Source organism: Podarcis pityusensis, assembly GCF_964106645.2.
Source record: "Podarcis pityusensis genome assembly, chromosome: 7".
NCBI classification, from domain to species: Eukaryota; Metazoa; Chordata; class Lepidosauria; order Squamata; family Lacertidae; genus Podarcis; species Podarcis pityusensis.
The window spans coordinates 38,741,197-38,769,109 of NC_138031.1; the positions used below are offsets into that span (position 1 = coordinate 38,741,197).

Genomic DNA, 27,913 nt, shown 5'->3' on the forward strand with positions numbered 1-27,913 from the left:
GCCACTCAGGAATACTTAAATGGGGTGTTGTTGCCTGATATTAAGAAGTCGACTAATTCGGCTAGGGATGTGATCCCAGGGTGTCACCTTTCAAAGAAGTTGAGAACTAGGATATTGAATGGTCGCTATGTCGACATGTTCAAACTGAGCCCTCCAGTAGACAGTTCGCAGGCCCAAGAGAAGTCAGTTCTATCCTCTAAGAAACGGGCTGCTGATTCTAAAGTGGATAGAACCTTCGAGCACTGGTTGGATTGTTTCCAGGTTTTGCCAGGATTGTTTCAGCATGTTATCCCAAGAGAGCAGTTCATTTAATTGTCTACCAGTCTATCATACGTAAGGCGTTCAAAATGGCTGCCTTTGATTATGATGAAAGGCAGAATGCTGCCTTTGATTATGATGAGAATTTCAGAAGAAGGGCAGCAAAAATTCCCACAGCCCAATGGGATCGGAGGGATTTGGATGTATGGACCACTTATGTGGCCCCTCAGTTTGAAAAGAAGACCCCTGAACCTCAAAAGCCAAAAACAAGAGGTTTTAAAAAGCGCTTGTATTGCTGGGATTACAGTAAAGGCTCTTGCCAGCGACAACCATGTAGGTTTCCTCATGTCTGCGAAAAATGTGGTGGCAACCACCCGGGCTCCACTTGCTTTGGCAGCCGCCGGCCCTTTCGTGGGGGAAAGGGGGGGTCACAAGCTGCAAAAGCGGCCCCCCCTCAAGCAGCAGCTGGCACTTCTAAGTAAGGCGGATATGGTTTTAGCTTATACGCCGGTACGGCTTCCAGAATTGGTTCATTGGTTGCAGTTTTACCCTAACCGTGAGGCAGCTGCTTATTTACAGGAAGGCTTTTCTTCTGGTTTTAGGATTCCGGTAGCTACGGTCCCCGTAGCACGGAATCCGGTTAATCAGCAGTCAGTTAGGGAAAGGCATGAAGTGGCACGTAAAAAGATTGAGAAAGAAATTGCCTTACGTCGTATGGCAGGCCCCTTCCTGGCTCTCCTTTCGCTAATCTGCATCTCTCCCCCTTGGGAACTGTTCCGAAGAAAGCCCCCGGGGAATTTCGCCTTATTCATAACTTATCACACCCCAGGGGTTCGTCAGTAAATGACGCTATCCCCCCGGAGCTTTGTTCGGTAAAATACGCTACTCTTGATCATGTGATCAAGATGATCAGAAAATTTGGGACAGGTGCCCTGCTGGCGAAATGCGACATTGAGTCTGCTTTTTGTTTGTTGCCAATTAATCCTCAGGATTTCTGGCTTTTAGGGTTCCAGTTTGAAGGGGCATTTTATTTTGACAAAGCCATGCCCATGGGCTGCTCAATTTCATGCGCAGCTTTTGAGTGCTTTAGTACTTTTCTCGACTGGGCCTTGCGTTTTTAAAACCGGCCTGGATGGGGTGAGCCATTTTTTGGATGACTTTTTACTGGCCTCGGCGAGGGACACGGGTGACTGCCTGGCCCTGCTTCAGGCTTTCGCATCTCTTACGGAAGAGTTGGGTGTCCCATTGGCATCGGATAAAACCAAGGGACCTTCCACTCAATTGACTTATTTAGGTATCCAATTGGATACAGTTGCATCTACATCTCGCTTACCTGCGGACAAATTGGTTAATTTGCGAAGGATAATAGAGGAGTTGCTCCCGTTATGTAAGGTGACATTGCGTCAGTTGCAGTCCTTATTAGGCCACCTTAATTTTGCATGCAGGGTGGTGGCTCCCGGTCGCCCATTCTGTGCGCGCCTAGCCAGGCTTACGGCCGGCTTGCGTGCCCCTCATCATCGGGTGTGGCTGTCATCTGGTGTAAAGGCGGATTTGCAGTTATGGCTTGAATTCTTGAATGAATTCAATGGGGTGTCATTATGGCAGGACACTTTGAACCTCCATAATGACTTCCAAGTGCATTCTGATGCAGCAGGCTCTCTGGGTTTTGGGCTATACTGGAAAGGTCGTTTGTGCGCATTGCCCTGGCCGCCATCGTGGCGAGGGGAGCCTATTACGCGGGACTTAACTTTTCTTGAGTTCTTTCCCATTGCAGTGGCAGTGCACCTGTGGGTCAAGGAATTCAAGGACCATCGAGTCTGTTTCTGGTCCGATAACCAGGCCGTTGTGAACGTGTTGGCAAAACAGTCGTCCCGTTCAGCCAGGGTATCGGCCCTTCTCAGGGCTTTTGTTTTGCATTGCCTGCGCTTTAACATTGTGTTTTCAGCTCGATTCATCCCTGGCGTTTCTAACGAAATCGCTGATGCTCTGTCCCGTTTTCAGATAGAGCGGTTCAGGTCCCTTGCTCCAGTGGCGAATCTGCTGCCAGAAAATTTCCCGGATCATCTCTGGAACCTTGGCAGCAATTAGTCTTACAGGGAGTAGCCGCGTCCATTTCACCTTCCACTCTGAGCTCATATAATCGAGCTTGGACTGACTTTTTAAAATTTTGTCGTCAGTCTTTGTCTGTGGAGATTGTGTCATCTCCTTCTACTTCACAGGTGCTGCAGTATTTGGTGCACCTTTTCCAATTGGGTCGAGCGGCCAGGAAGCTCAGGATCCAAGCAGCGGCCATCTCCTTTTTCTGTAAAGCCTTCTTTAATAAGGATCCTTGCGCCAAATTTGTTGTGCGCAGGGCTCTGGAAGGTTGGGGGAGGCTTGGAACTCGACCCCCTTTGGTAAGAAAGCCTATAACTTTTGATTTGCTTACCAGCATGCGCTCGAAGTTGAGGAGCGTCTGCTGGTCCAGATATGAAGCGCGGCTTTTTTCAGCCGCCTTTTCTTTGGCCTTTTTTGGTGCCCTGAGGGTAGGTGAGGTGGTATTGGAGGTCATCCGGGGCAGAGAGTCTAGGGGTTTGCTTTTGCAGGACGTAACTCTATCCCCTTCAGAGGTGGTCCTATCTATCCGGAATTCAAAGACAGACCAGTTAGGCAGGGGTGCTACTCTTAGGCTCCCCGCCCGGTTAAGCCCAGTTAAGGATACCTCCAAATATTTGAATCTTAGGCCTCGGGGGGAGGGTCCCTTCTTTATTCACGAGAATGGTGCCCCATTGGACAGGCATCAATTTGCCAAGGTAATGCGCAAAGTGATTGCAGCTTGCGGTTTGACGGCAGCAGATTACGCCCCTCATTCTTTCCGCATTGGTGCTGCCACTTCGGCAGCTCATTGGGGGTTGTCTGTAGAAAGAATTAAGAACATGGGTCGTTGGAAGTCTAATGCGTTTCGTGGCTATGTGCATAGCCGTCGTTGATTGCTTGTACTTACATTTGCTTGTCTTTCTTAGGTGTGGCGGCTGTTCGCATTTGGATGGTGGGCCACAGCATTGTCCACTGGGCCAGCATCAGAGCGAGGGAGTCTGGACTTGGACCCAGTCTTGGCCTGCCTCATCACGTGCAGGTGTCCTGGCTGACCAGACGTGGAATGCTGTGGGCCGAATTGCTTCCCCTTGTTTGGAAGCACGTGAGGTTGGAAGGGCCCCCTTCAGCTATCATGCTCCAGTTGGGGGAAAACGATCTGCCTGCCACAGACTGTTGTTCTTTACGCTTTACAATTCAAAGGGACTTAGCTGAATTGGCAGAGTTTTTACTGGGTGTGAAAGTTTTTTGGTCCCAGTTGCTGCAGAGGCGCACCTGGCGTGGCAGTCGCTGTCCAGCTGCCACTGAAGGAGCCAGAAAGCATGTTAATAAGGTGGCAATGAAAACAGTCATTGCTCATGGTGGTTCCGTGATTGCGCACCCCAATATCACCTTCAAGGAGGCCGTCCTTTTCAGGGACGATGGTGTGCATCTTTCCCCGTTGGGAAATGACACATGGTTAAATTCTGTTGTGTTGGGTTTGAAGGTGGGGTTGCAGTTGTGAGTGGTTGGCGGCGAGCTTGAGTGCTCGGTGGCGGCTAGGCATTGGTTTATGGTTTGGTTGGTTGAGGGGCATGGATTGGCTATGCCTGCCCCTCTAATGCTGCTGCTGCAAGGGATTCCGTTAAAGGAATTGGGAGCTAACTCTTGCTTGTCCACTCTGTCAGGGGGGCTCGGGCCATAGCAATGAGCTCCTGGTTGCATTTGGGGTGAGGGCAGGTTCCCTGCTCCGTGTAACCCCCAAGTGTATTCCCCCATTCTGACTTTCGCATCGTGCGGAATGTCAGTCTGTCCCCCATGGTGGGGGCAGATAGTCGCAACCAATGCCTACGCAACCACTCACAAATTTGTATTTTAATAAAGTTGTGGCCAAAATTATGCCAAAAATCTTAAACAAAAACTTCTGTGTGATGTGTGAGTTATTGGGGTGGCCCTGGGGACCTCGACACGCAATAGATCTAAATCATAAAAGCATCTCTTTTTGCCTCAATTCAATTAAAGCAAAATTGTCTGCCAATAGTTCCTGAGATGCTATAGCTGCCGCCAGTTGAATCCAGGGGGGAGGAGTATAAAAGTTTGAATGCTTTTTCTTGAAAAAGAAAGTTTTCAAAGTTCTTATCCCCCTGTCCCCCTCCTTTTATTTCCGATGGCAGAGTTTCTTTGTTTCCTTCAGTGCTTCAGCCACCTGGTTCCTATACAGGATATTCACCAATTCCAGAGAAGACTCCCTTTTTGTTCTCCTGGAAGTTTGCCAAATTAATCCAAATGCTAAAGACACTTGAATAATAAATCCCTTTTTCCTTGGTTTTATTTTCTGGGAAATCTGCTGCTCGCTGAGTAGGAAATTCGAGGCAGCTTGTTGCTGGAAAACACTGGAGCCCACAGATGACAGCTTGACAGCCGGGTTAGGCCAGCACCAAATGGAACCTCAGACCCGTTGGGTACTCGCTTTTGACCTCCACAGGAACCCTCAGAGTTCTGGTCATCCCCAAGACCTTTTTGGGATGCTCATTGCCTACGGGCTGCCCCCAAACCCCCAAAAGCAGCGGCCGGTTGGCTGAACCTGGCTTCCTTTCCCCCTCAGGGCAAACCAAGAAATTCTTTCCCCCCCTTCAGTTCCTAAAAATCTGGAGGACAGCTTCTGAAGTTTCTTCATCTGAGATATTTGAATAGATGTGTCAGGAATTTTAAAGCCAATTACATTATCATTTATGAGTTGCTTCTCATTATAATCCCAGATGTGAAGCATTCTTCGTAGTCCATAACAAAAATAAAGGCAGGATGGTTGGGGCAAAATAATTATCCAATCCTCACCTTTCTTTTCATGTTCGTTTCATCTTTTATTTTTTTAGCCCACCATCCCTATTTTTACACAAAACATTTGTGAAGCATACAGGACCATTGGAAAGACAAGTAAGTTAAATACCTTGGTTAATCAAGAGATCTCAGGCAATATACATTTTAATACTATAGAATGATCTTTTAAAAAGAATATCTATTTACTGCTCACTAATGGATTTTATAGGGACATGGGTGGCGCTGTGGGTTAAACCATAGAGCCTAGGACTTGCCGATCAGAAGGTCGGCAGTTCGATTCCCCGTGACGGGGTGAGCTCCTGTTGCTCGGTCCCTGCTCCTGCCAACCTAGCAATTTGAAAGCACGTCAAAGTACAAGTAGATAAATAGGTACCGCTCCAGTGGGAAGGTAAACTGCGTTTCTGTGCGCTGCTCTGGTTCGCCAGAAGCGGCTTAGTCATGCTGGCCACATGACCTGGAAGCTGTCTGCGGACAAACGCCAGCTCCCTCGGCCAATAAAGTGAGATGAGAGCCGCAATCCCAGAGTCGGTCACGACTGGACCTAATGGTCAAGGGTCCCTTTACCTTTACTTAATAGATTTTATTCCATGTCCACTTATCTGCAAAAGCTGTGCTACCTGCCTCAGTACTGAGTCAACATGCCCTTGCTTAGTTTTCTAGTAGATTTGACAGAAAGCTATAATCGATAAATGTGGGAGCAACCCTAACATGGAGGGGAACTGAACAGGAAACATACCATATTCTGCAGTCTATTGTACACAACTTATGACTGATTGCAAAGAGCTGAGAAGAGCTGACTGAATATCTTGTACAGTGGTACCTCAGGTTAAGTACTTAATTGGTTCCGGAAGTCTGTACTTAACCTGAAGTGTTCTTAACCTGAAGCAGACTTTCCCATTGAAAGTAATGGAAAGTGGATTGATCCGTTCCAGATGATGAATTTTAGTATTTTAGATGAAAAAAATTTATTTCCAAACTCACTGTTTGGAGGGGGCTCAGGGTCCTCTTCCACAATCACAGTCAGCTTGGCTTCCAGCATTTGTGTAGGCCTCAGAGAGCTCCTGCGGCTGGAGCCCAGTCGCAGAGCCTCTGCAGCCACCATGGATGTCAGGGCTTGGCTTCCGGCATTTGTGGAGTTCTGCAGGAACTGCGGGTGTCAGGGCTTGGCTCCTGGCATTCGCAGAGCTGCTCTAGGCATTGCGGATGTCGGGGCTTGATTCCCCCCATTCACGGAGCCGCTCTTGGCATCACAGATGTCGGGGCTTGGTTCCCTGCATTCACGGAGGCCTCTGAGAGCTCCGTAGGCCCCGCCGATGTCTGGGTTTGCCTCCGAGAGGCAAGTCCTCCGAGAGCTTGGACAACTTACTTCCAGGTTACAATCGTTCGTAACCCGAAAAAACATAAGTTGAAGCGCTCGTAACCCGAGGTACCACTGTATCTCTTTTCCCAAGCACTCATATTATTTAACTCTTCCTCTCTTCCTATTTATTGCAATTGCTAAACACTGAGAATGTCAACTAATTTCAGATTTGATATGGTGTCGCTCTCCTTCAGAATCTTCTTCCATTTCATACACAGGGCTGACAAAATGGCTGTATGAGAAAACTCAATGTATGGTGCGTCCCATTTACGGAGGGTTTCCAGTGAAATTGAGGACATTTATTGGAGAACCCATCCCATATGATCCAAATATAACAGCTGTAGAGCTGGCTGAAAGAGTAAGTTAACTCTAAACTTGGAAGTTTAAAAGCAGAATATTTCTTTTCCTCTTGGTTTTTCTCTCTTTCAGCTCTAAATCTTATTGTACATATTGATTTCCTCATTCTATATGACCTGATATAGGGTTCATTATATATACTTTTGTGCATTATGCCCATCACTCAATTTTCCCTCTCCTTAACTTGTTGAGACTAATTAAATGGGGGGAAAACTATGCTGTACAAAGAGAGATCTACTCATGCAATGGGACTTCTTCTTCCCACTATATTAGGGTTGAGCATACAAAATACATTCTGGAGGTTTATATCAATAATCAAATAATAGATCTTATTCTAATTGCTCCTGATGAAAATTTTGGTCAATTGCATAAAAAGTTGTTGAGCTGAGCTTCTTTGGTGCCATTGGTCAGAAAGTTGAGATTTTTGGGGGGGGAGGTTGCCCTCTCCCCACCCCAGCTGCCCACATGCGCAAAACAGAACCAGAGCCACTCACGTAGGAGCCCGAAACAGCTCACACACAAATTTACCCCCCCAACTCGGATATTTCCTTAAAATTGAAAAAAGAAACCCCCCAGATGGCGCCAGAAGGACACGTCTGGGATTTCCCAAACATATGGCAACCCTACACTATGGGCCCCAGAATCTGCCTCAGAAGGTACCTCCAAGCCACCCTAGTGCTAATTTTTGAAGAGGAAGACAATTTATTGTAAACGTTGATATGTGTTCCATGTACACACTGATGCGTGTTTAAGAGAGCATTGGATACAGCGTTGTTAAACGGTGCCATGATTCCTGCCCAACTACCAAGCTATCAAATCTGAACCTGCAACACATATATTGTAATTTGTTATTACTCATGCATCAGCAAGCTCCTATATGAGATGCCGTTTCACTGAAGACAAGGTCAAACACAGATACCATTTGTATGGTATTACATTGCATGACTTATTCCAACTGCTCCTGCAGGGGATGTTACACTTCCGCCCTTCTTCAAGGAAAACATGAGAATCTGACTCTCAAAGGGAGGGGGCTAAGGGGAGGAGCATGTAGGGTCCTGGTGGCTGATGGGAATGGGGTTGGAACATTGTTTAGTATGCCTGATTCTTCTCCAAGCACTTTCTGCTTGTTTTCTTGCTGCATCAAGTTTCAGGTTTTGATTGCCTGTTTAAAGGGGCAGATAAGAAATTTCTTTCTGCAAGGGGTTATGCCTTGGTTGTCCTGAGGTTCGCTCCTTTTATCTTAACTTGTAACAACCATGCAAGGTAACTACTGTGTACAAAGCAGGCCAAGGCACATATGTTTGATTGTTTCTCTGCCATTCTCATACAGTGCCCTTGGTAAACATAAAGAGAGTGGGCTGGATTCACTGAGAAATGAGCAGTTTCCTAGTGGAGGGTTCCTCACCCTAGCTGCTCTGGCCCAACCCTCCATGTTGAAGAAGCCACTTTTGAGGGTTGAGAGACAAGGACTCTCATGCAACACATCTCCCTGTACAAAGTCAGTTGTGTATCCCAGAAAGAAGTCACATGTTGTGCTTCTATAGCTGGAATAAATGGGTTGCCTCTGGTTCTGATCCCTTTACCTTTTTCCTCACAGATATTAATAACTGTGAATACCTATTTTGCAATCTATTCCTATAACACAATGTATTCCTCTGGTTTTCTTTCAACAGGCGAAGATTGCACTTGAAAATCTTCGGGATAAACACCAAAGAAGGCCAGGAAATATATTAGGAGCTCTTTCAGAACGATTTGATAAGCATTACAAAGCTAACTAGTCCATATAAAACAGTTGCAGTGTTTCTGACGAGGTGTCTGTAATGGGAAGTGTTAATAATTATGTTATTAAAGCTAAGTTGATATACACAGTATTTTGCTGGATTGTATATGAATTATTTGGAAGGGTCCCTAGCTCAGTAGCTCAGCACCTGCTGTGTGTGCAGAAGGTCCTACGTTTTTGAAGACGTACAAGTGCTTTCCTGCCCTATCCTGCAATACACCCAGTATTCCCCTTTTTGGGGAACTTGCACTAGTAGAGGCAGAATCGAAGAGTATAACAGGAAGGCGAGTGTTTAACTAAACATGAAATAATATTACATGTGAAAGAGTACTGTCTATAAATCACCTGTATTAAAACAGTGGCACTTCTTTTATGTTTATTAAAGGGTGCTCCAAGATTTAAGCGCTATAATGCAAATCCTTTTAAACCTATAGCAAGAAAAGTAGAGAAAACAAGAATACATCTAACGAAAACAGCCAACTCAGCTATGAATCTGGGTCTGGTGCCCGCCCCGCAGTAGCACCGTTCCCCCCCCCCCCATTGAACACCCTCTTATCAGATGTCAAATAGATAAACAACTACACAACTTTCTGAAGACATCTGAAGGCCACCCTGCACCAGGAAGTTTTTAATTGATGATGTGTTGCTGTGTTTTTTTATGTTCTAACCTGCCCAGAGTGATTGGAACAACTAGGCTTTTATACACACATACACAGAGAAAGGCAATCTTCTTTATCTTTTAGCTCCTGAAAGACTCAAGTTCCCATCTTAGCTGATTTCTTTCTTCCATAGCCTCAGTTATGAATACCAGAGTAGGCTGATCAGGAGTCAAGAATTTTGGGGGCGTTTGTTTCTGAAGATGATGTATGGCCCTGTGAACAAAGGCCAAGCTTTAGATCTGAAAATCACTGGGTGTGTAATTATAGAGCTGGGAGGTAGATATTCTTGATGATGCCTCACAGTATTATGGTCATTTGCATGGTGCCATGGACATAGATTGTGCCATGGAAATACCATATTTTTCACTCCATAACAAGCACCTTTTTACTCCTAAAAAGTAAGGGGAAATGTCTGTGCGTTTAATGGAGCGAAAGCACTGGAATGGAACAGGGATGCCTCAACTGTGGCTGCAGTCAAGAGCTGAGGGATGCCTCTGAAGGGAAGGGGAAGCAAAGTGAGAGCTGTGCAAAGCGAAACAGAAGCCATGTAAGCAGCTCTTGCTTTGCTTGTGTTAAAGCAAGAAAATCGAGATCCACTTACACGCTCTGTGCATAATATTTTTCTTCTTTTTTTCCTCCTCTAAAAACTAGGTGTGTCTTATGGTCAGGTACATCTTATGGAGCGAAAAATACAGTAAAAATTTGGTCACAGTATGCTTCTTAATCTTTAAATGGCTTATTTAATTTATTTAGATTCACATCCTGCTTTTTGACAAAATTCCTCAAAGTGACTAGTTCCTTTTACTAAAATAATGATGCAAGAATAATGGAAGCTGCAGAAATATATACAGAAAATATTCAAGTAAGCAGTTATGGGAAATCAATCATACTTGTTGCAATTTTTGTGTGGTATTCATTCAGAAGTCGCTCCATTCTTGTAATCCTGATAGCATCATTGATTGAAGTTCTCAAGTGAGAGTTTCAACAATGCAGGGTGGATATCACCTTAATGGGGTGTACCAGCCCATTTCAAAACCACGCCAGCATAGTTGGGGGTGTGGGTGTAACTAGCAATTAAGGAGGCACAGCAACTGCAGGACACATCTTCTTACATGACACTGCATTGCACAATGATGGGTGACAGCAGTGCCAGAGTGTGAAGGGGTACTGCTGCTCAACAGGAGGTAGAGGGGGAAAGGCAAGTTGGAAAGGCACAGTGCGGTCAGCATGGTATAAACAAACAAGCAGGATCAGTGGAGTGGATCCATTGATGTGTTTAAATCACACCAACCTTGCCACTATCTTCCCCACTGCAATACACTGGTTTGTTCCCCTCACAAAACCCTCAGCTATTGGATTACAAAAAAAATAACCCCTTGCCCCAGTCATATATCTGAATACCCGAAATGATTTATCCCAGTTGTAAAATTTTGAAGCAGTTATTTCCCATATTCTTTCTGCTGTCTTCACTACCATCTTACCTCCATATTGGAGAAGCAGCTGGCTTCTCATGAATAGCCTGTGCCAAGGAAAGGAAGGAACAGCAAAATGATAAAAAGATAAAAGAAAATTGATCCTTCTAGTTGTTTGCAATCTCTCATTTTCTTAGTTGCTTCCCTGTCCAAAGCCATTAGTTCTAAAACATCCTGGTGTGTTGAGATAGACTGTAGAAGAAGGGTCCATTTGGCCAGTGGGAGCTGTTGCATTAGGGTAGATGAGCCAAATTCAGGCTGTGCAATTAAAACTGATAAAACGGCAATCTGCCCTCTGCCAGGCCCTTCCTGTCTGCCTTCACACTTATGACATGGGGATGCCACTGCCTGCCAGTTTCCTCCTCCTCAGTTTCTGTTGCCATTGTAGTACAGTGGTACCTCAGGTTAAGTACTTAATTCTTTCCAGAGGTCTCTACTTAACCTGAAACTGTTCTTAACCTGAAGCACCACTTTAGCTAATGGGGCCTCCTGCTGCTGCTGCGCTGCCAGAGCACAATTTCTGTTCTCATCCTGAAGCAAAGTTCATAACCTGAAGCACTATTTCTGGGTTAGCGGAGTCTGTAACCTGAAGCGTATGTAACCTGAAGTGTATGTAACTGTAGCCTTTTTGGAGTTCACCGATTGGGTCTGCGTTGCTCCTGGACAGGAGGAAGGAAGTCAAAACGACACCGAGTTGGTTCAAAGAAAGAGTTTATTCTGCTCTCCAGATAGCAGAAGGCACTTGCGTGATTAGTCCCCAGCAAGTCCAAAGAAATGACAGGTTTCATGCAGTTTATATATCCTCCAGGCACCCTCTCACTCCTCCCCTAAGAGCCCAACCACGTCAGCCTACGTACGCAGGTTGACATCACATATGTTCCTGCTCTGGTACTCTCAACCATAAAAGGATCTTCCTTCCTGTACTTCTGACCATAAAAGGATCTTCCTCTTCCTACTCTTATCTGGTGGGCAGAGGTCACCATTTCCGAGAACACACTCTGGCGTTATTCCCAGGTGTGGGTCTGCACGTCTTTGTGGTCAGCACATAAGATAAGGCACACACGCATCATCCCTGCTGTACTGGAACTTGGCAAGGTCACTCATTGCCGCCACGGACTGATAAGGGAGAGAGCTTTGTTCTTGTTATGGATTTACTCAACGGCTTGAGTTTATGCATTTTAGCTAAGGAAAAATAGGGATTTTGGTGCAGTTTAAAACTGCCTGCACAGTCAGTTTTTGGGTTTTGGAAACCCATTCCTTCATTCCCTACTCTTCTTTTGGACAGCCTTTCGGCTCGTCCCAAGGTACTGGCCGGTATTCTCGTGTCAGTGCTGTAATCTGGGGCCGAATCGTTCGTAACATCATTTTATGCATCATATTTTGCAGGCATTGCGTTAAGCAGGGTATACAGGAGCAGAAAAGAAGCAAGATTAGTCCATTAACATCATTACAAGTCCTCTAAGCCACCCAAGGTTTGGAAGCCACTCAGTCAACCAAGACATGTCCCATCCCTTCCTGGTTGGCACAGGAGCATGGGCTACTTTCTCTCTTTCTGTTGCCAGGTGCCGAATAGCTACACCATGGTCAAGGATGTTAAAGCCACAGGCTCCTTCTGTCAAATTTAACGCAGCCCAAAATCCGGCGGAAGCCAAAATCAGGGCCGTAACTAGGACTCATTCCAAGGCACAGGGAGGAGGGGTACTCCTCCCAAAGCATCTGTAGGTCACAGAGTGTGAGAGGTTTCGGGTGCAGACCGTGCAACTGGTTCGGGTTTGCAGAATAGGCTTCCATTTCTGCGTGTTGCGGGCACCCCATTCTCTCATTAGCCGCTGGGTTACCTTAAGTGGTGGGGCGCGGCGATGGCCAGAAATCAGAAGACTACCATCCCGGCTAAAACCATGTCCCCCCACAGCCCTACCTGCATCATTTGGGCACAGGGATATATCTATTTCCTAATACCTCCTTCTTCTAACACCTGGGGTACCTCCCACAAAGCTATATATTCAAAGGGAAAGAAAATAAAATGTCCTCTTTTAGTCCACACTGGATTCTTCTGCCGTGCGTAGAGATGCCAGCTTCCAGGGGTGGCACCAGCTGATGCGGTGGCACCAGCTGATGCGGTGAGGAGAAGCGTGAGGCTGCATAGATCAGTCGTAGCCGTCCAATCTGATACTGCCTGGGGTTGGCTTCATTCTTCAAATCAGGCCTGCTGGAATATATGCAGTCAGGTGTTGGAGGCCCATCCTCTCCCATAGGTGGTAGCGTAACCGGGTTAAGAGCCGCAGTAACTCGAAGCTGCAACTGTGCGTGTATGAGTAGTATAAGTCAGCTGCTAGGCGCTTCATCATCTCTGCTTGGGATAGAAAAATAAGTTCCTTTCATGTCCAACAATGCTGGCACAGCATGAGGAGTGATGCATGTGGTTTCTTGTCCAAAGGTGAACGTGTCAGTTCTCTTTTAGTCAGAGTGGCAGCCGCAACTACTGTTCGCATGCAGGGAGGCAAACCTTGTTTCGTAGTGGTTAATTTTTCAGACAAATAGGCTATGGGTTGGTCATCATCAGGGTCTAACATATAATAATAATAATAATAATTTATTATTTATACCCCGCCCATCTGGCTGGGTTTCCCCAGCCACTCTGGGTGGCTTCCAAAAGAATATTAAAATACTATGTTACATCAAACATTAAAAGCTTCCCTAAACAGGGCTGCCTTCAGATGTCTTCTAAAAGTCTGGTAGTTGTTGTTCTCTTTGACATCTGGTGGGAGGGCGTTCCACAGGGAGGGCGCCACTACCAAGAAGGCCCTCTGCCTGGTTCCCTGTAACTTGGCTTCTCGCAGTGAGGGAACCGCCAGAAGGCCCTCGGTGCTGGACCTCAGTGTCCGGGTAGAACGATGGAGGTGGAGACGCTCCTTCAGGTATACTGGACCAAGGCCGTTTACCTTGATAAAATTACCTTGATAAAAACATTTCGCCATGTGCAAATGGCTTTGGATACCTACTAGGTTCACAAATCACCATATAGCATATATTCAACACACACACAAAAACGACAATTTGAGCCCAACAAAGGACTGCTGGACATCCAAAGGGCCCCATTACCCCATTAATGCCTTCTGTTTCTTCAGCCAATTCCCATCCCTGTACTCTGCTGCCCTCAGGACCAAAGGCGCTACGCCCACTTTATCGCTATATGATCTTATATGCTGAAACACCCTTTTGTACTGTCCTTTTGTCCACTTCACCTCCTTTTCTTAAGTCCTTTCTAAATTTCTTCAATCCCAACATCATTATTATTTTTTCCCTTCTCATGTTTCTCTCTCTCTCCTTTTGTGTGTGTGTGAGAGAGAGAGAGACACACACAGAGAGAGAGAGAGAGAGAGAGAGAGAGAGAGAGAGAGAGAGAAAGATGAAGTACGTTAACAAGGTAACACAGGTGATGATCTGGCATCTGAAATCATTCACACAAACAGAAAGCTTAAAAACACATAAAAAAACAAACCATGTACCAAATGCTGGCTCTCTTCCAGGGCTAAATGTGATTGTAGCATATACACACAAATTGCAGGCAGAGATTAAATCACAAAAGAATGAGATCCTCTCGAAAGGTAGCATATTATCGTGATTATCCTACCTTTGCCTCTTAAGATATGCTTCTGTTTTAAATTCTTTCTGCAGAATATTCACTGTGAAAGGGGGTTCTGTTGGGCTGCATTTGGAAGTTGATTGACCTTTTAAATAAACTGTAGGACAGTCTTTCCTAGATTCCCCCTTTTATTATTTTATTTTATCTGCAAATAATTTAATCCTTGATATACATATTCATGTACTTAATTGGCTTGAGACAGTGGTTCAGTTAAAATTAACTGGTGGTTCAGTTAACAATAGGTTATGTGATACCTGCTATGTGGCTGAATTTTCTTACAAGAAAACATCTCATAACAGTTTAAACAGGAGGAATAAGCAACTCATGCTGACTAAATATAAACTCATTTCTGCATCTGTATATATCACACACAGAAGGAGACAGAGTGCAACTCAACTTTTTGCATATCTATTTAATTCAATCCTATGCTGAGCAGATGGGGGGGTGGGTTGAGAGAGCAGGTACCAAGACACTGTTTAGGGGAAAGGTTCCTGCTTGTTCCTTTTCATAATGTGAAACTAAATATCTGACCTAGAGCACTAGGAACATTTTAGGGAACACCACCATGTCGGAGAAGGCTACGAAAGCATATGACATCAGCAGCCCTGATAAGAAGAAGTGCCTGATAACTTTCATATTTGAAACCACAAAGAAAGGCACACACCACAAACGAACGAATACAGGCAGTGGGACCTTCACCTACTTCAAAATGAGTGGCATCTGATTCCTCCTGCATTTTTGGTCCTGCTTGCGTATGCTACAGAGAATGTAAACAAATCTTACACTAGAGAAAAGCTCTGTAGCTTTTGTGTATCACTGTAGCTTTGTGTACACTGTATCTTAAGAGTATTCTGCTGAATGACAAAGCTTGCTTGGTGTTATTTGCTTTATGAATTAAGGTCCCAGTTTCCCAATACACACATTTGCTATTTCACCCCAACACTCTTCCTACATGAATTCACACACACAAAATTCTTATCAAGTAGTTACAGGAATATTAAACTGGAGTGTGCCTGAATTTGTGTCAGTGTAACCATATTTGGTAATAATAAAATTCTGCACATTTATGTAATTCAGACATACAAATTATAATGCACTTTTGCATTCAGCTGGGCCAGTGTTCACAATATTCTGTTTTACTTAGCATTTTGGTTTGAAAACCCAAGTTCCACTTTCTCTGCACTTCCTGCGAGATTGTATAGTTGAAGGAAAAAGCCTCTAATAGAGCTTTTGTTTGCTTTTGAAGCTGTAGACATTATCAACACACAAATATTGGGTTGGATCTACCCACTAGTCCTCTAGTGGGGGGGGGTAATTGTATCAATAAGCATTGAGGTATTTGTCTATCAACATTTTGATTCTGCTAATGCATTTGACAACTTTGGAGGTTCAATCAACACAAAGAGCTTCAATATCTCCTTTTCTCATATAAGATGTTTGTTTTGGAACACTTTCCACAGCCTAATGTGAACAGGGAGATAAAAATTATTTTGCCTAAGACCTCTCCTGCCATGTACACTCAGAGCCATCTCAATTTTCAATTAATAGATGTCCAAGGAGTATCTTTCATGGGAGGGACATACTAAAAAAAAAAAAAGCACAAACAACATTCCAGCTCCCTATTCTTGCTGTTAATTTATGGATGGTTAGCTGTCCAGCTAGCCAAAAAGAGGGCTGTTCTATAATATATTATATTCTTAATTCTTAATTCTTTAAAAGCTGGTTTTTACTCATGAAAACCTCAACCAATAATCTGAGTGCATTTTAACAGCACATGCAAGACTTTGACTAAGTGTGTCGCAGGTCACACACAGCCTTTATGCAATTCAGCTTTTACTATATTTAGTAAACTCTCTCTCAATAATATCATCTGTCAGGGGTTCAGGGACAGAGGCACAGGGTAGGCAGGAGATGGAGAGCGATGGGGATGAATCCCAGGACAGCGAGGAAGAGGATGACAATGACTCAAGAGATTCCATGAGTCTTTCCAGCGAATCAGAGGATTCCCAGAAGGGGGCGCCGGTGGTCAAGGCCAGGGGAGCCCCAGGGGGGACGTGTCAGGAGCAGGGGGCCAGCGGGGGATCCCAAAGTGGCAGCTGGGCGTCAGGACCAGCCTCCCCGCCAGAGTGCAGCGAAGGGGGTGGAGGTTCCAGTGTATCAGGGGAAGCAGCTCCGGCAGCAGAGAAGGGAGGGAGGTCGGAGCAAGCCACCCTCCCGGAAGGGGAGGGGAGTAGTGAAGGGAGTAGTGTAACTGTCAAAAGGAAGGTTAGAGGTTGGGCGCGCGCGCCAAGTTCAAATGTGGAGGCGCGCGGAAGTACAGGGAGCCCGGAGGAGGAGCCAGGTCCCAAAGCCCGCAGGAGGGGGGAAGAGCAATCTGGGGATTCCGCGTCAGGGGAATCCAGGAGGGGCGAAACCCCAGCGGGCAGGAAGACCCTGCGGAAAAGGAAAGAGAGGAAGAGGTGGAGCAGCGCAAGCCTCTTAAACTGGTGCAGGGGAGGGACTGACTCAGAGGGGACTTCAACGGTCTAAGCGTAACAGACGTAGGGCTGCGCGCCTCGGATGTGAAGCAAACAATGAACTCCAATAAACACTTTTGTATATAAGAAGAAATTGGTGTTGGTCTTTTGTGAGCTGAGACTTGAGGCAGCCCTGACATCATCTTAATATATTACTTTCATTAATACTCATCAGCATACTCAACCGTCTTTACAGCCCATTACCCAACTTTTCTCCTGTTCCAACATTCTCACTTCTCTACCCTCTACCTCTCACCTTCTTTTCTACTTCCCTCTACCTTCTCCAGCTCTTACTACTTCAACACCTTCCCCATAACATTCGGGACACAATTGTTCGTCCCTTCTAAATAAAAATTTTAGTATTTCAAAAATATCAAAAATATCAGAAGAAAGGTAATGCAAAAATCAATTTTGGTATCAAATAGTGTGCTCATCCTTATTTTAAACTGAGCTGAGATTTATAATAAAATCTAACTTGCCTGCCCCTTTAAGTTTTAAAACACAGGTCTGCAAATATTGCAAATTCCCTTTGCTGCTACCTGTAAAAGTATGTCAAATTTACAGAACCACCTCTATGATAACAAAAACAGGTCATATGTTTAAAAAATGCCACAGGTACTCTTGCTCATGCACTGGGGGCTGGCATGCCATGCAATACAGTGGTACCTCGCAAGACGAATGCCTCGCAAGACGGAAAACTCGCAAGACAAAAGGGTTTTCCGTTTTTCAGTTGCTTCACAAGACGATTTTCCCTATGGGCTTGCTTCGCAAGACAGAAACGTCTTGCAAGTTTGTTTCCTTTTTCTTAAAACCGTTAATACAGTTGCGACTTGACTTCGAGGAGCAACTCATAGCATGCGGTGTGCATCTCCGTAGGGGCAAGAACATGTGAAGGTGGGTTCTGAGGGAGAGGGAGCTTTGTTTCGGCGAAAAATAGCAAGGCGCGCACACTTCCCTCCCCACAACTCCCAGTTAGGGAGGCCAGGCTCCGGGGCTCTTCGGACGGGGCTCCTTCCTTCTCTCCCCCCCCCCAGCGCCCCGGCGGTGACAAGAGCGCCAGCCTGGGCCCTCCGGCGCTCGCCCTGCGAGGGGCGCCCCCTACCTGCATCTCCACGCTTTCCAACCCTGCGACGGCGATGGCTGCAGCAAGTTTGCCTCTCGGTGTGTGTGCGCGCGAGTGTGTGTTCTCCTCGCCCCACTCGAGTTAGTCCCGGCGCAGCGCAGGCAGCAGGTGAGTCGCCCTTTGGCAGCGCGGAAGGTGCCGGGCCAGGCAAGGTCAGCTCGGGAGCCACCAGGGACGCGCCCCGCGCTCCTCTCTAACGGGCTGGATGCACCCCTCTCTGCTCGCGTGCTTCTGGCTGGCTGGCCGGCTGCAGCAGCAACAGGGGCAATAGGCATCCACCGTCCCCGACGCTCCCTCCCTCCCTCCTGCCCGCGGCGGGCAGCTGGCTGGCTGGCGCTCTCGCTTTCTTTTGGACTGCTGCTGCAGAAGGGATTTTGCACCAGACAACTTTTAGGCCGGTAGGAGTTTTGACTACTGCGGCGACAGCAGCAGCAGCAGCAAGACGGCGCCGACTGTAGTGCAAAGGGTCGGAGCAAGGCGAGCCAAACCAATCCCGGGGGCTCAGGCAGCAACCTCCGCCCCGCCTCCCCCCACGCCCGCCTCTCCGTCCCTCCCAAGCACCCCCCTTTTTTGAGGTTTTTGAAGACTTTGGTGATTTTTGAAGCTTTTCCAAAACTTTCCCGACACCGTGCTTCGCAAGACGAAAAAAATCGCAAGACGAAAAAACTCGCGGAACGAATTAATTTCATCTTGCGAGGCACCACTGTATTTAGTAATTTTGTAATTTTCCTGAGTGTTCTTTGGCCCCATTTTCTGTGTTTAGCACACACACATTGCAGGGGTACATTTGTACATTTTTACTTTTGATCAACATTTAACAAGTGGTTTCTAAATCACCCAGGGTACCTATGCAACAGAGTCAATAAGAAACAAACTTTTAACAAAAATATTAAGATACCAGATAGCTCAAAGCACAGTGAATTGATGACATTGAAATTCTGAAACCAGTACATGATTACATGATTGTATTGGTAATTGAAACCTTCCCACCTTTAGCATGAAAATATAAAATTTGACCTCATGAGCAACTCATGTCACTTTTAATGTTAGAGACCAAATAATCCTTTTTTTATATACTTGTACTCTGCAAGATTCTAGGTGTTTTAAGGTCTGTTTCCCAACCCCCTAAGATGTAGCACAGTAGATGTGGCAGAATTGGGAACCCCTTCATGCAGGGTTCTATTCCTGGTGCCTCTTGCGCGTTGGCAGAGCATATATCTCTTTTTCCCGGACCCCACGTGTTGGCAATACAATACAAGCCAACTGGACGCACCTGTGTTGGTTACTGCCAGAATACAGAAAGGAGCTTAAAGGGTTTTTTTCAACTGTAGCTTGACATTTCCAATTGTCCAAAAAGAACAAACACTGCAAGGGGGTCAGTTTGCTGTTTGTTTTGTTTCTGTTTTTTGTTTTTCCCCATAGCCCCGAGACACTCCGTCCACCTAGAGTTGTTTCTCACCCAGTCACCTTTCTCCGCGTCCTGTTAGTGGCGTAGACGGACTCGCATCGCTAGGAACCACACCTTACAAGGACCACACTTCGCTTTGTCAGTGGAGTGGCTCTGAACCCCAACGTCTCATCCACTCAAAACATTCACTGGAGTGTCCCCATACACAAATAAATACACATACATACAAACCCCATACACATACAAACCCCATGCACCTCCCCAATCCCCTTTACCCACAAACTTCCCAAAACCGGTGGCACTTTTACTGCTCTTTTACCGGCAAACCAGTGGCACACTACTGCTCTTTACTGGTTAAACCCAGCAGCACTCTACTGTTCCTACTGGCGGGGCTTGATCAGACCCATGACTCCCACAAAACAACCTGTGGAGCCTACCTTTCCCTTTCCTTGGGCACCCTTTTCCCCGTGCAGCTGCTGTCTCTTTCTTCCATCTCTGCTGCGTCCCCACTCAGGTACGGCGTGGGGGGCTCCCCCTATAAATGGCAGGATGCGCGCTTGGAGCCACCAACGCCGACCCAGCTGTTCGCTTAGCAGTGACGTCTCGGTTCTTCGTCCTTCTCCTCAGAGAACGCGGATTCCCGGCCAATGCAACAAGAAATGTAGCCTTTTTGGAGTTCACTGATTGGGTCGGCGTTCCTCCTGGACAGGAGGAAGGAAGTCAAAACGACACCAAGGTGGATTCAAAGAAAGAGTTTGTCCTGCTCTCCGGATAGAACCTTTACCTAGTCGGCCTTTGCAAGGGTTGGTGGGCTTCCGTGGCACATTTGTCTTGGCTACTTTCATATCACTTTCATGTATTTTTGAGAAATAAATGTTAAGACCACCATATGTGTATGTGATTACAGTATTGCTCTGACATAACTGACGAATGCATGCTGGACATGGATCCTCCACCCCCACCTGACAATATTGAACATGTACTGAAAGCTGGAGACCCTTTGATGTCAAAGCATGTCAGCCTGGAATTTCTGGAGCTCCTGAGAAAGCAAAGCATACTGCAGGAGCAACGAGTGAAGAAGCTCTTTGATGAGCTGCCTGCAGAAAAATCAGCATGGCAGAATTTAACCAAACAATCAAACAGATGGTATTGGAGATCTTAGACAATGCCTAGAGCACAAGTAGCTGGTCAAGTTAATTAGAGTAGGATTGATTACTGAGGATGATTACTTGAGATTCAGTATTCAAACCTAGTAGGTGTTAATGAAATCCACATGCACATGCTGCTGTAGAATTAGATGGCAGGTCCAATGGAAGAGCTTTTACAGTGCTAGGAATCAATATTGTAAACATGACATGTTACTAAGGTTTACGTATTGCAGGATGATCCTTTAACATGCATATCTTGTCACAATTCCTACCTTTACTCCTTAATCAATAACTGGTTTTCTGTGACCCAATACGTTATCGTGCAATATGACTGCTATTGTAGATGTGATCTCATCAGTTATCGTTAATTACAAATGGCCACAACTTCCAAGTAGCAGGCAATCTAAGCACTCCCTCTTTTTCACAATGCTTCGCTTCCTCATTCAGATGGCACACCCAACAGAGTCTCTTTAAACAGCCACATAAAGGGACATGTCGCAATAGGGGTGGAAATGGGCCTACGAAAAAGTGCACCAGACAAGACTTCTGCTGCTTCCAGAGAGAGGTGACTGAATTAAAGGCAATTTAGGCTTACCAGGAATGTAAGTAAAAGTTTTTGTTCAAATAATCGTAAAGTGTAGAGTTGGAAGGGTTCCAAGGATCATCTAGTCAACCCCCTGCAATGCAGGAATCTCATCAAAGTCTCTCATTCTATTTGAAACCATACTGATCAAACCATACAGATCAAACCAATGTACTGAATTTTCTGTTTTCCAGGTAAACAGTGGGGGAAATAGCATCACAACTGAAGAAAATTTCACTTCATATATTTATTTCATTGGCATACGCTTGGTGCTTCAGATCAGGAAACAATGAGCTGGTTTACTCAAATGCTGCAAAACTTGATTAGTTTTCCTTATTTAGAAGAATACCCGAGCTTAGTGGTTCACCCTTGGTGGTTTCGTAAGCTTCTGATTTTGCTTTGTTCATTAATGATAGATATATATTTGGCTGGCTGTGCTTGCTGATTTGGGCTATATGTTTACAAGATGAATAAGCAGCAAGAAACTGGTACTGATAGCAAAATTTGGAAAAAGCCAAGGAAATTTTTTACTCATATTCCAGATATATATGGAAAGATATGGCACGGTGAGTAAAAGTTTCTTTCATAGCAATAATTCTTCCTTATGAGTCACTATAATTTCATAGGACTGAGGATCAGAATTTCAGGCTTGAAGCAATGGAACAATAGTTGCCACAGTGAATCAGGACTGGACCTCTGAACCCCCCTCAGAGTCACAACAGCTACAAGTTTGGGGTGGCTACAGAGGGATCAAAATAAAGGCATGGCTATTTATTTATGTAATAAGAAAAACAAAGCATTTTATGAAGTATGAAACTAAGGTGGTTCTGTGAACCGCCCTGACGCCTCCAGGTATAGGGTGGTATATAAATTCAATAAATGATAAAATAAATAGATAAGTCAGATTACAAAAGAAAGGGTCAGCTGGTGGCTGCATAAGCACCATACATTTAAACCACATTTTAAGCATGCTTCTTCTCCAAAAGAAACCTGGAGAATTTGTTTACCCCTCACAGAGACACAATTAGCAACTATGTACAGTGGTAGCTCGGGTTACAGACGCTTCAGGTTACAGAACTTTGCTTCAGGATGAGAACAGAAATCGCACCATGGCGGTGCAGCGGAGGCAGGAGGCCCCATTAGCTAAGGTGGTACCTCAGGTTAAGAACAGTTTCAGGTTAAGAACGGACCTCCAGAATGAATTAAGTTCTTAACCTGAGGTACCACTATAGTTGCTATGGAGGTCAAAACTGAGTTCCCAATGGGTTTGCAGTTCCATTTGTTGCCAGGCTGACCCGGCTGTCAAACTGTGATCTCTGGACTCCAATGCACTCCTGCAGCAGGCTGCCTCGAATTTCTGTTCTCATCCTGAAGCAAAGTTGTTAACCTGAGGTACTATTTCTGGGTTAGCGGAGTCTGTAACCCGAAGCATCTGTAACCTGAGGTACCACTGTATGTACACAAACTATGGAATTTGCCAGCACAGGATGTGGTGATGGCTACCAATTTAGATGGACACTGCGGGAAACAGGATGGTCTAATACAGAGGCCTTTGGTCTGATCCATAGGACTCTTTATATGTTCTCAATGCTTCTCACAGGTCTCATGTTACTGTAAGTGTTGAAACTTAAATCAGAAATACATGACTAAAACCAAGTTTGGGCCATAAGGATGAGACCGTGTAGCTACTTAGGGCATGGTCAAGGGTGTGTGTGTCTAGGAAACAGCTTTCTCACTTGGTAGAAAGTGATTCAGAGAATGGTCTGAAGATGCCTGAAGCTGGAGCTCTTAGGGACGGGGAACAAATATTCTCCAGGCCCTGGATAGCACTCATATTGGTAACACTCTGTACAGAAGGGGGATACTACTCTTTAAATTAAAAAAGTCTCAGAAAAATTTAGTTTACTATAACAACATATTAAACTGTATCAAGGGCTCAACCCTATATAAAAGCTTAAAGTAGACTAAAACAGCAAAACACAGTTTTAGCTCACTCAGAGACTGGGCAAAAATGTTTCCACCTGTGCTCAAAAGGAAGCAAGGAAGGAACATTCCACGAGAGGAGAAATCCCTTCATTCATTAAGGGACCACCACAGAGAAAGTCTTGATCCGTGTGGATGACAACCTAGCATCCAGAATGCTGGAGCATATTGTCGTTGTTTAGTCATTTAGTGGTGTCCGACTCCTTGGGACCCCATGGACCAGAGCATGCCAGGCACTCCTGTCTTCCACTGCCTCCCGCGGTTCGGTCAGACTCATGCTGGTAGCTTCGAGAACACTGTCCAACCATCTCGTCCTCTGTCGTCTCCTGCTCCTTGTGCCCTCAATGTTTCCCAACATCAGGGACTTTTCCAGGGAGTCTTCTCTTCTCATGCGGTGGCCAAAGTATTGGAGCCTCAGCTTCAGGATCTGTCCTTCCAGTGAGCACTCAGGGCTGATTTTCTTAAGAATGGATAGGTTTGATCTTCTTGCAGTCCATGGGACTCTCAAGAGTCTCCTCCAGCTTCAAAAGCATATAACAGAGCTTTTAAGTTGATCTTAAATTTCTTTCTTTCTTTTTCTGAACCACACTGATTTCCTCCAATAATTTTGCGATATTTCTTTGTTGCATTTTGTATTATTTTCAGGTTATGAAATTACTGGCATGGAAAATCTCCCTAAAGGACCAGGGATTATTATTTATCATCATGGAGTTGCTCCTCTCGGCTATGCCTTGTTTGTGGCTAGATATTTTTTAGAGACGGGGAGAGGGTGCTTTTCATTAATTCATCATGGCACATATTGGATACCAGGTAAATTATTTAAATTTAAATCATGCTTTCTTACATAAAAGATGTAAAATATGACATAAAACAATGCTATAAGCTACGAAAAAAATGCTTTAAAATATAAAACTGTATATCAGGAAAGCAGCTAAAAACAATTGATAAATAAAATAGCAGCAACAGGTGAAATAGTTTAGTTAGTGCAGATGAAGGTACTTTCGCACCAAGTCTTTGCTAGTAAAAGAGAAAATGCAGGATGAATAATTATTTCCAATTTACAACTGACTCCCCAGAAATGGTCTCCATGAAGAAATGCCATGCTTTTCTGTCTACATTCTTCCCCAGAGATCTAAAAACTGAGGAATCTGGATAATGTGTCATCTGATTCCTATGCTATGACTACAAGCTCTCATGTAATAATTGCTGTTCACTTTAATACCAGAACAGGGCAAGGCTTGGCTTTGGGGTGTCTAAGTTGATGATTTCCTCAAGTACAAAGAGTTTTGCAAAGTTCAGTCATTAGTAAAGATGGGATATTCCTTACTGGAAAGAACAATGCAAAGTATGGGATTCTGCTTGGGAGCATCTGCACTAGCAAACCACCTGCGCAAAATCCTCTGTATTCAAACACCACTGGGTGGCAGCTGGGACGGGATGGGAGCTACACCTAAGGAAAAGGGCAGAAGCCCAAGTGAAGCCCCAAAGACATGTCTGTGGCTTTCATAGCAAGTCCAACCTATCACCAAATCTGCACACAGATCCCAGAAAAGATGGCCCCACCCAAACACATGGCCAATCAAGCACTCCCACACACAGCTTTTATGCCCCCATGTGACTGCATTCAAACACACGTGGCACCCTTGCTGTAGTGTTCATGGCCCTCCACTGCCTCTCCCCCCACATCATCTTCCTCTGTACGCACACAGCAGCCACACCAGGAAACTATGACATCACAGAAAGGTCATAGGAAGGAAGGAAGGAAGGAAGGAGGCCAAAGAGGCCCAGTAGCACAGAGTACTGTTTGGAGTTTTTCCACTAGGTTAATTAATGCAGCATATAACCTTCACCCATATATCTGTGTACCAATCTCTGCTGGTAGAGGCAGTTTTCCATCAGCATTGTCTCCTCTGTGCCATGCGTGTATACCCCCCCCCCCCGTGTGTGTATCTACTGTATCCAAAAGCTCTGCACCCTAAAGGGACTGAAGGTTTGGATGGTGCAACAAGACACTGTGAGCTGTATTTTTATCATAATGCAAACTTGAATGTATTACATACCTGAGAAACACATGTCTAAAAAGTGGCCACCTCAGCATTCAACCCCACTCAATGTGCTTTCCAAAAAAAAGCCTACTGTCAGAACCTCTGAGCAAAAGAGGAATTAGCATAAATTTCCCCTCCATGAAATCCTAGTTGAAATGGATGGCAGAGAGCTATGCTTGTGATCCATATTAGTGCAATATCTTTGGATTAATGACACTTGTATTGTATCCACACTATTTCCTAAATAGGTTTCACATAAATACATTCTTCTATTTGGGGCTTATTTTTTCAGGGCTGCAGATGTTTTATTATGTGATCAGGTTGAAATCTTCCAAGAAAGCTGAAATTGTGGAAATAATGAAGAAAGGCCATTTAATGGGCATTTCACCTGGTGGAGCTAGAGAAGCAATGTATAGTCATGATTACTGCATAATGTGGGGTAAGCGCACAGGTTTTGCTCAGGCAGCTTTGGAGGCGAAAGTGGTGAGTGATCTTTGTGCAATTTGCATTGCCTTCACGATTATCCTAGATAAGATGTAATATGTTGACATCCTTGATCCAGCATCCAAAAAAGTTGAGGATGGCAAATATCCTGTTTGGGGGTCAAATGATATCTGGACTGCCACAGCTCTCCCCACCCCTGCTTTAAAACAAACCTACTGGAATTGGTGACATTTAAAAAGAGAACCTGCGTTTTCCTTTTATCTTTCTTTTTTATATATAATTTTATTTTTAAAAATTGTTTTACTGTTTAAAATACTCATTTTACATTCTTAAGATATCAATGACTTCCTTTCTTCTCCTTTGATAGTTCATTTTACATATCATAAATCCTTGCATATTTTAGAAAAACTATACTATTCAGTTTTCCATTATTGAATCCATCAAAACATATTACACTGCAGTATTTATCTTAATGCTGCCAGTCATCATCTATTTCAAGATCCTTCTCATAATATGTCTGGAGCACTCAGGCTTTGATATTTCTAGAATAAAAAAAGAACCATACAATCTCCTGGAAATGTTTTCTTCTTAGCATACGGGGATTTAACCCTGAAAGCATGATCAATAGCTTGATGTACCTCCTGCTTTTGAGTCTCAAGAAGATTTGCAAGTGCCTCAATTATTTTATCCCTTATTGCTTCACCCGATTGCTGAGCAATAGATCTAAATCTTTAGACTTCCGGGGGAGGCGCCTCCAGCAATGGCAGAATTCCTCTGACCGGGAGGAATCTGCTCCGTGGAAATCTGGGTCTGGCCGCCACAGCGAAGGGGGAGACCCGTTAAAATCACAGGCGGGAGAAGCCTGTGAACGTGGGATTCGGCGGGCACCTTTTGCGCCTCCCCCACTCGTGGGGAACCCCAGTTTTTGGGGCTCCGGAGCGACGTGGGGTGAGCGGCGCGGTGCATCGAATCGTCTGCTTCTTCCACGGAGCGAAGCCGCATAGCTGTTGTTTTTTATTTTTTTTTTTTTAAAAAAATCATATTTATTAAAGTTTCCAAGATACAAAAGATAAAAATACCAAAAAAATAAATAAAAATAAAATACATTTGAAACCTTACTTTCATTACCAACTTTCTGGGACTCCCCCATCCCCCTCCCTACCGTATTCCCCTTTCATTAATTTGGTTCTACAAGCTCTCACTCCCAATTTAAAACTTAATTTGTTTAACCCACTATTCAAATTTAAATTATACAATCATTCCACCATCCCTCATCATTAACAGAAAGAAAAAAAGATTTTTTCCCCGAGGTCCGCCCCAATTTCCTTCCACGAATTCCCTTTTTTTAATAAACACGTCCAGTCAAAATAAGATGATATACAAAAAGCTATATAAAGATAGAAAAAATAAAAAATATAAAAGGATTCAAAAAGTAGTTACACAGCCTTTGGATTCTAAATCTCCCCCCCCCTCCCCGGTTTGAATTCCCCATGTCCATCAGTCTGTCTGTTGTCAGCCTGGAAATCTTAGATCCATAATCAGATTTTCCCCAGTTCCACCTTGCCAGTTTTTTAATTTATTTATTTTTATGATATTTAACTTCAAGCATCCAATCTAAAAACGGCCCCAAAGGGCCTTTAGCTTCCTTGGTCTTTAAGGCTCCCCCCATTGTTCTTTCCATGTCGTAGTCAGTCCTTTGTTCTTTTTTTCTCACTTTCTCAGGTTTCTTGTCCTGTTCCGCTGCTAAAACGTTCTAATTCAGAAATTTGGTACCTCTACAGGGGTTATTGTTGTTCAGGAACAAAAACTTACGTCCAGTCCCTTCCTTTCTTCAATAGGAAATTCTATTGTCTCCTTTAATATAAACACCCCTGTAGACAAAATACTGTTTCAGTTTTGCAGCTTTCCCAGGAGATAACAAGTCCTGTACGATTCCAAGAGTATTTTTCCACTTACGACCGTTCTTGTAATGTCCCGAAACCCCTCTAGGGGGATTGTGATAACTTTGTTTCCTCTGATCCAAAAGTCCGATTGTTGTTCCTTATTTTCGACAGTTTATATCCAAATTGTAGCAAATTGTAACAAAATTAACTAGCAAAGTCCTCATGGCAAAGTCCTCTTTAAATTCTCCAACTTTGACAGCTACTTTGACAGCTGTCAAAGTCTCCGTCTCTCTTCACCAGGCTCTCTCACAAATCGCCCCGGTTCCCAGGGGGGGTTACATTTTCCTTCTCACCCTCC

General features: G+C 44.7%; 2 protein-coding genes across 3 annotated transcripts in view; both read left to right on the forward strand.

The window, feature by feature from the left end:
• Positions 1-8,731, forward strand: part of LOC308481304 (DGAT1/2-independent enzyme synthesizing storage lipids-like) — a 33,314-nt gene extending 24,583 nt beyond the window's left edge. The window contains exons 6-7 of the mRNA XM_081013594.1: positions 6,727-6,866; positions 8,539-8,731. Of these exons, the coding sequence (XP_080869720.1) occupies positions 6,727-6,866; positions 8,539-8,643 (245 nt within the window). The 3' untranslated portion in view covers positions 8,644-8,731. The remainder of the gene's footprint in view (positions 1-6,726; positions 6,867-8,538) is intronic.
• LOC308481328 (DGAT1/2-independent enzyme synthesizing storage lipids-like) overlaps positions 1-27,913 on the forward strand; it is a 63,231-nt gene that overhangs the window by 7,112 nt on the left and 28,206 nt on the right. The window contains exons 1-3 of one of the 2 annotated variants that reach the window (XM_081013639.1): positions 21,067-21,219; positions 21,395-21,766; positions 23,829-23,993. In XM_081013639.1, coding sequence (XP_080869765.1) covers positions 21,667-21,766; positions 23,829-23,993 — 265 coding nt within the window. In that variant the 5' untranslated portion in view covers positions 21,067-21,219; positions 21,395-21,666. Of the gene's footprint in view, positions 1-21,066; positions 21,220-21,394; positions 21,767-23,828; positions 23,994-27,913 lie in introns of those variants that run through there. The other variant, XM_081013640.1, reaches the window with a different exon arrangement.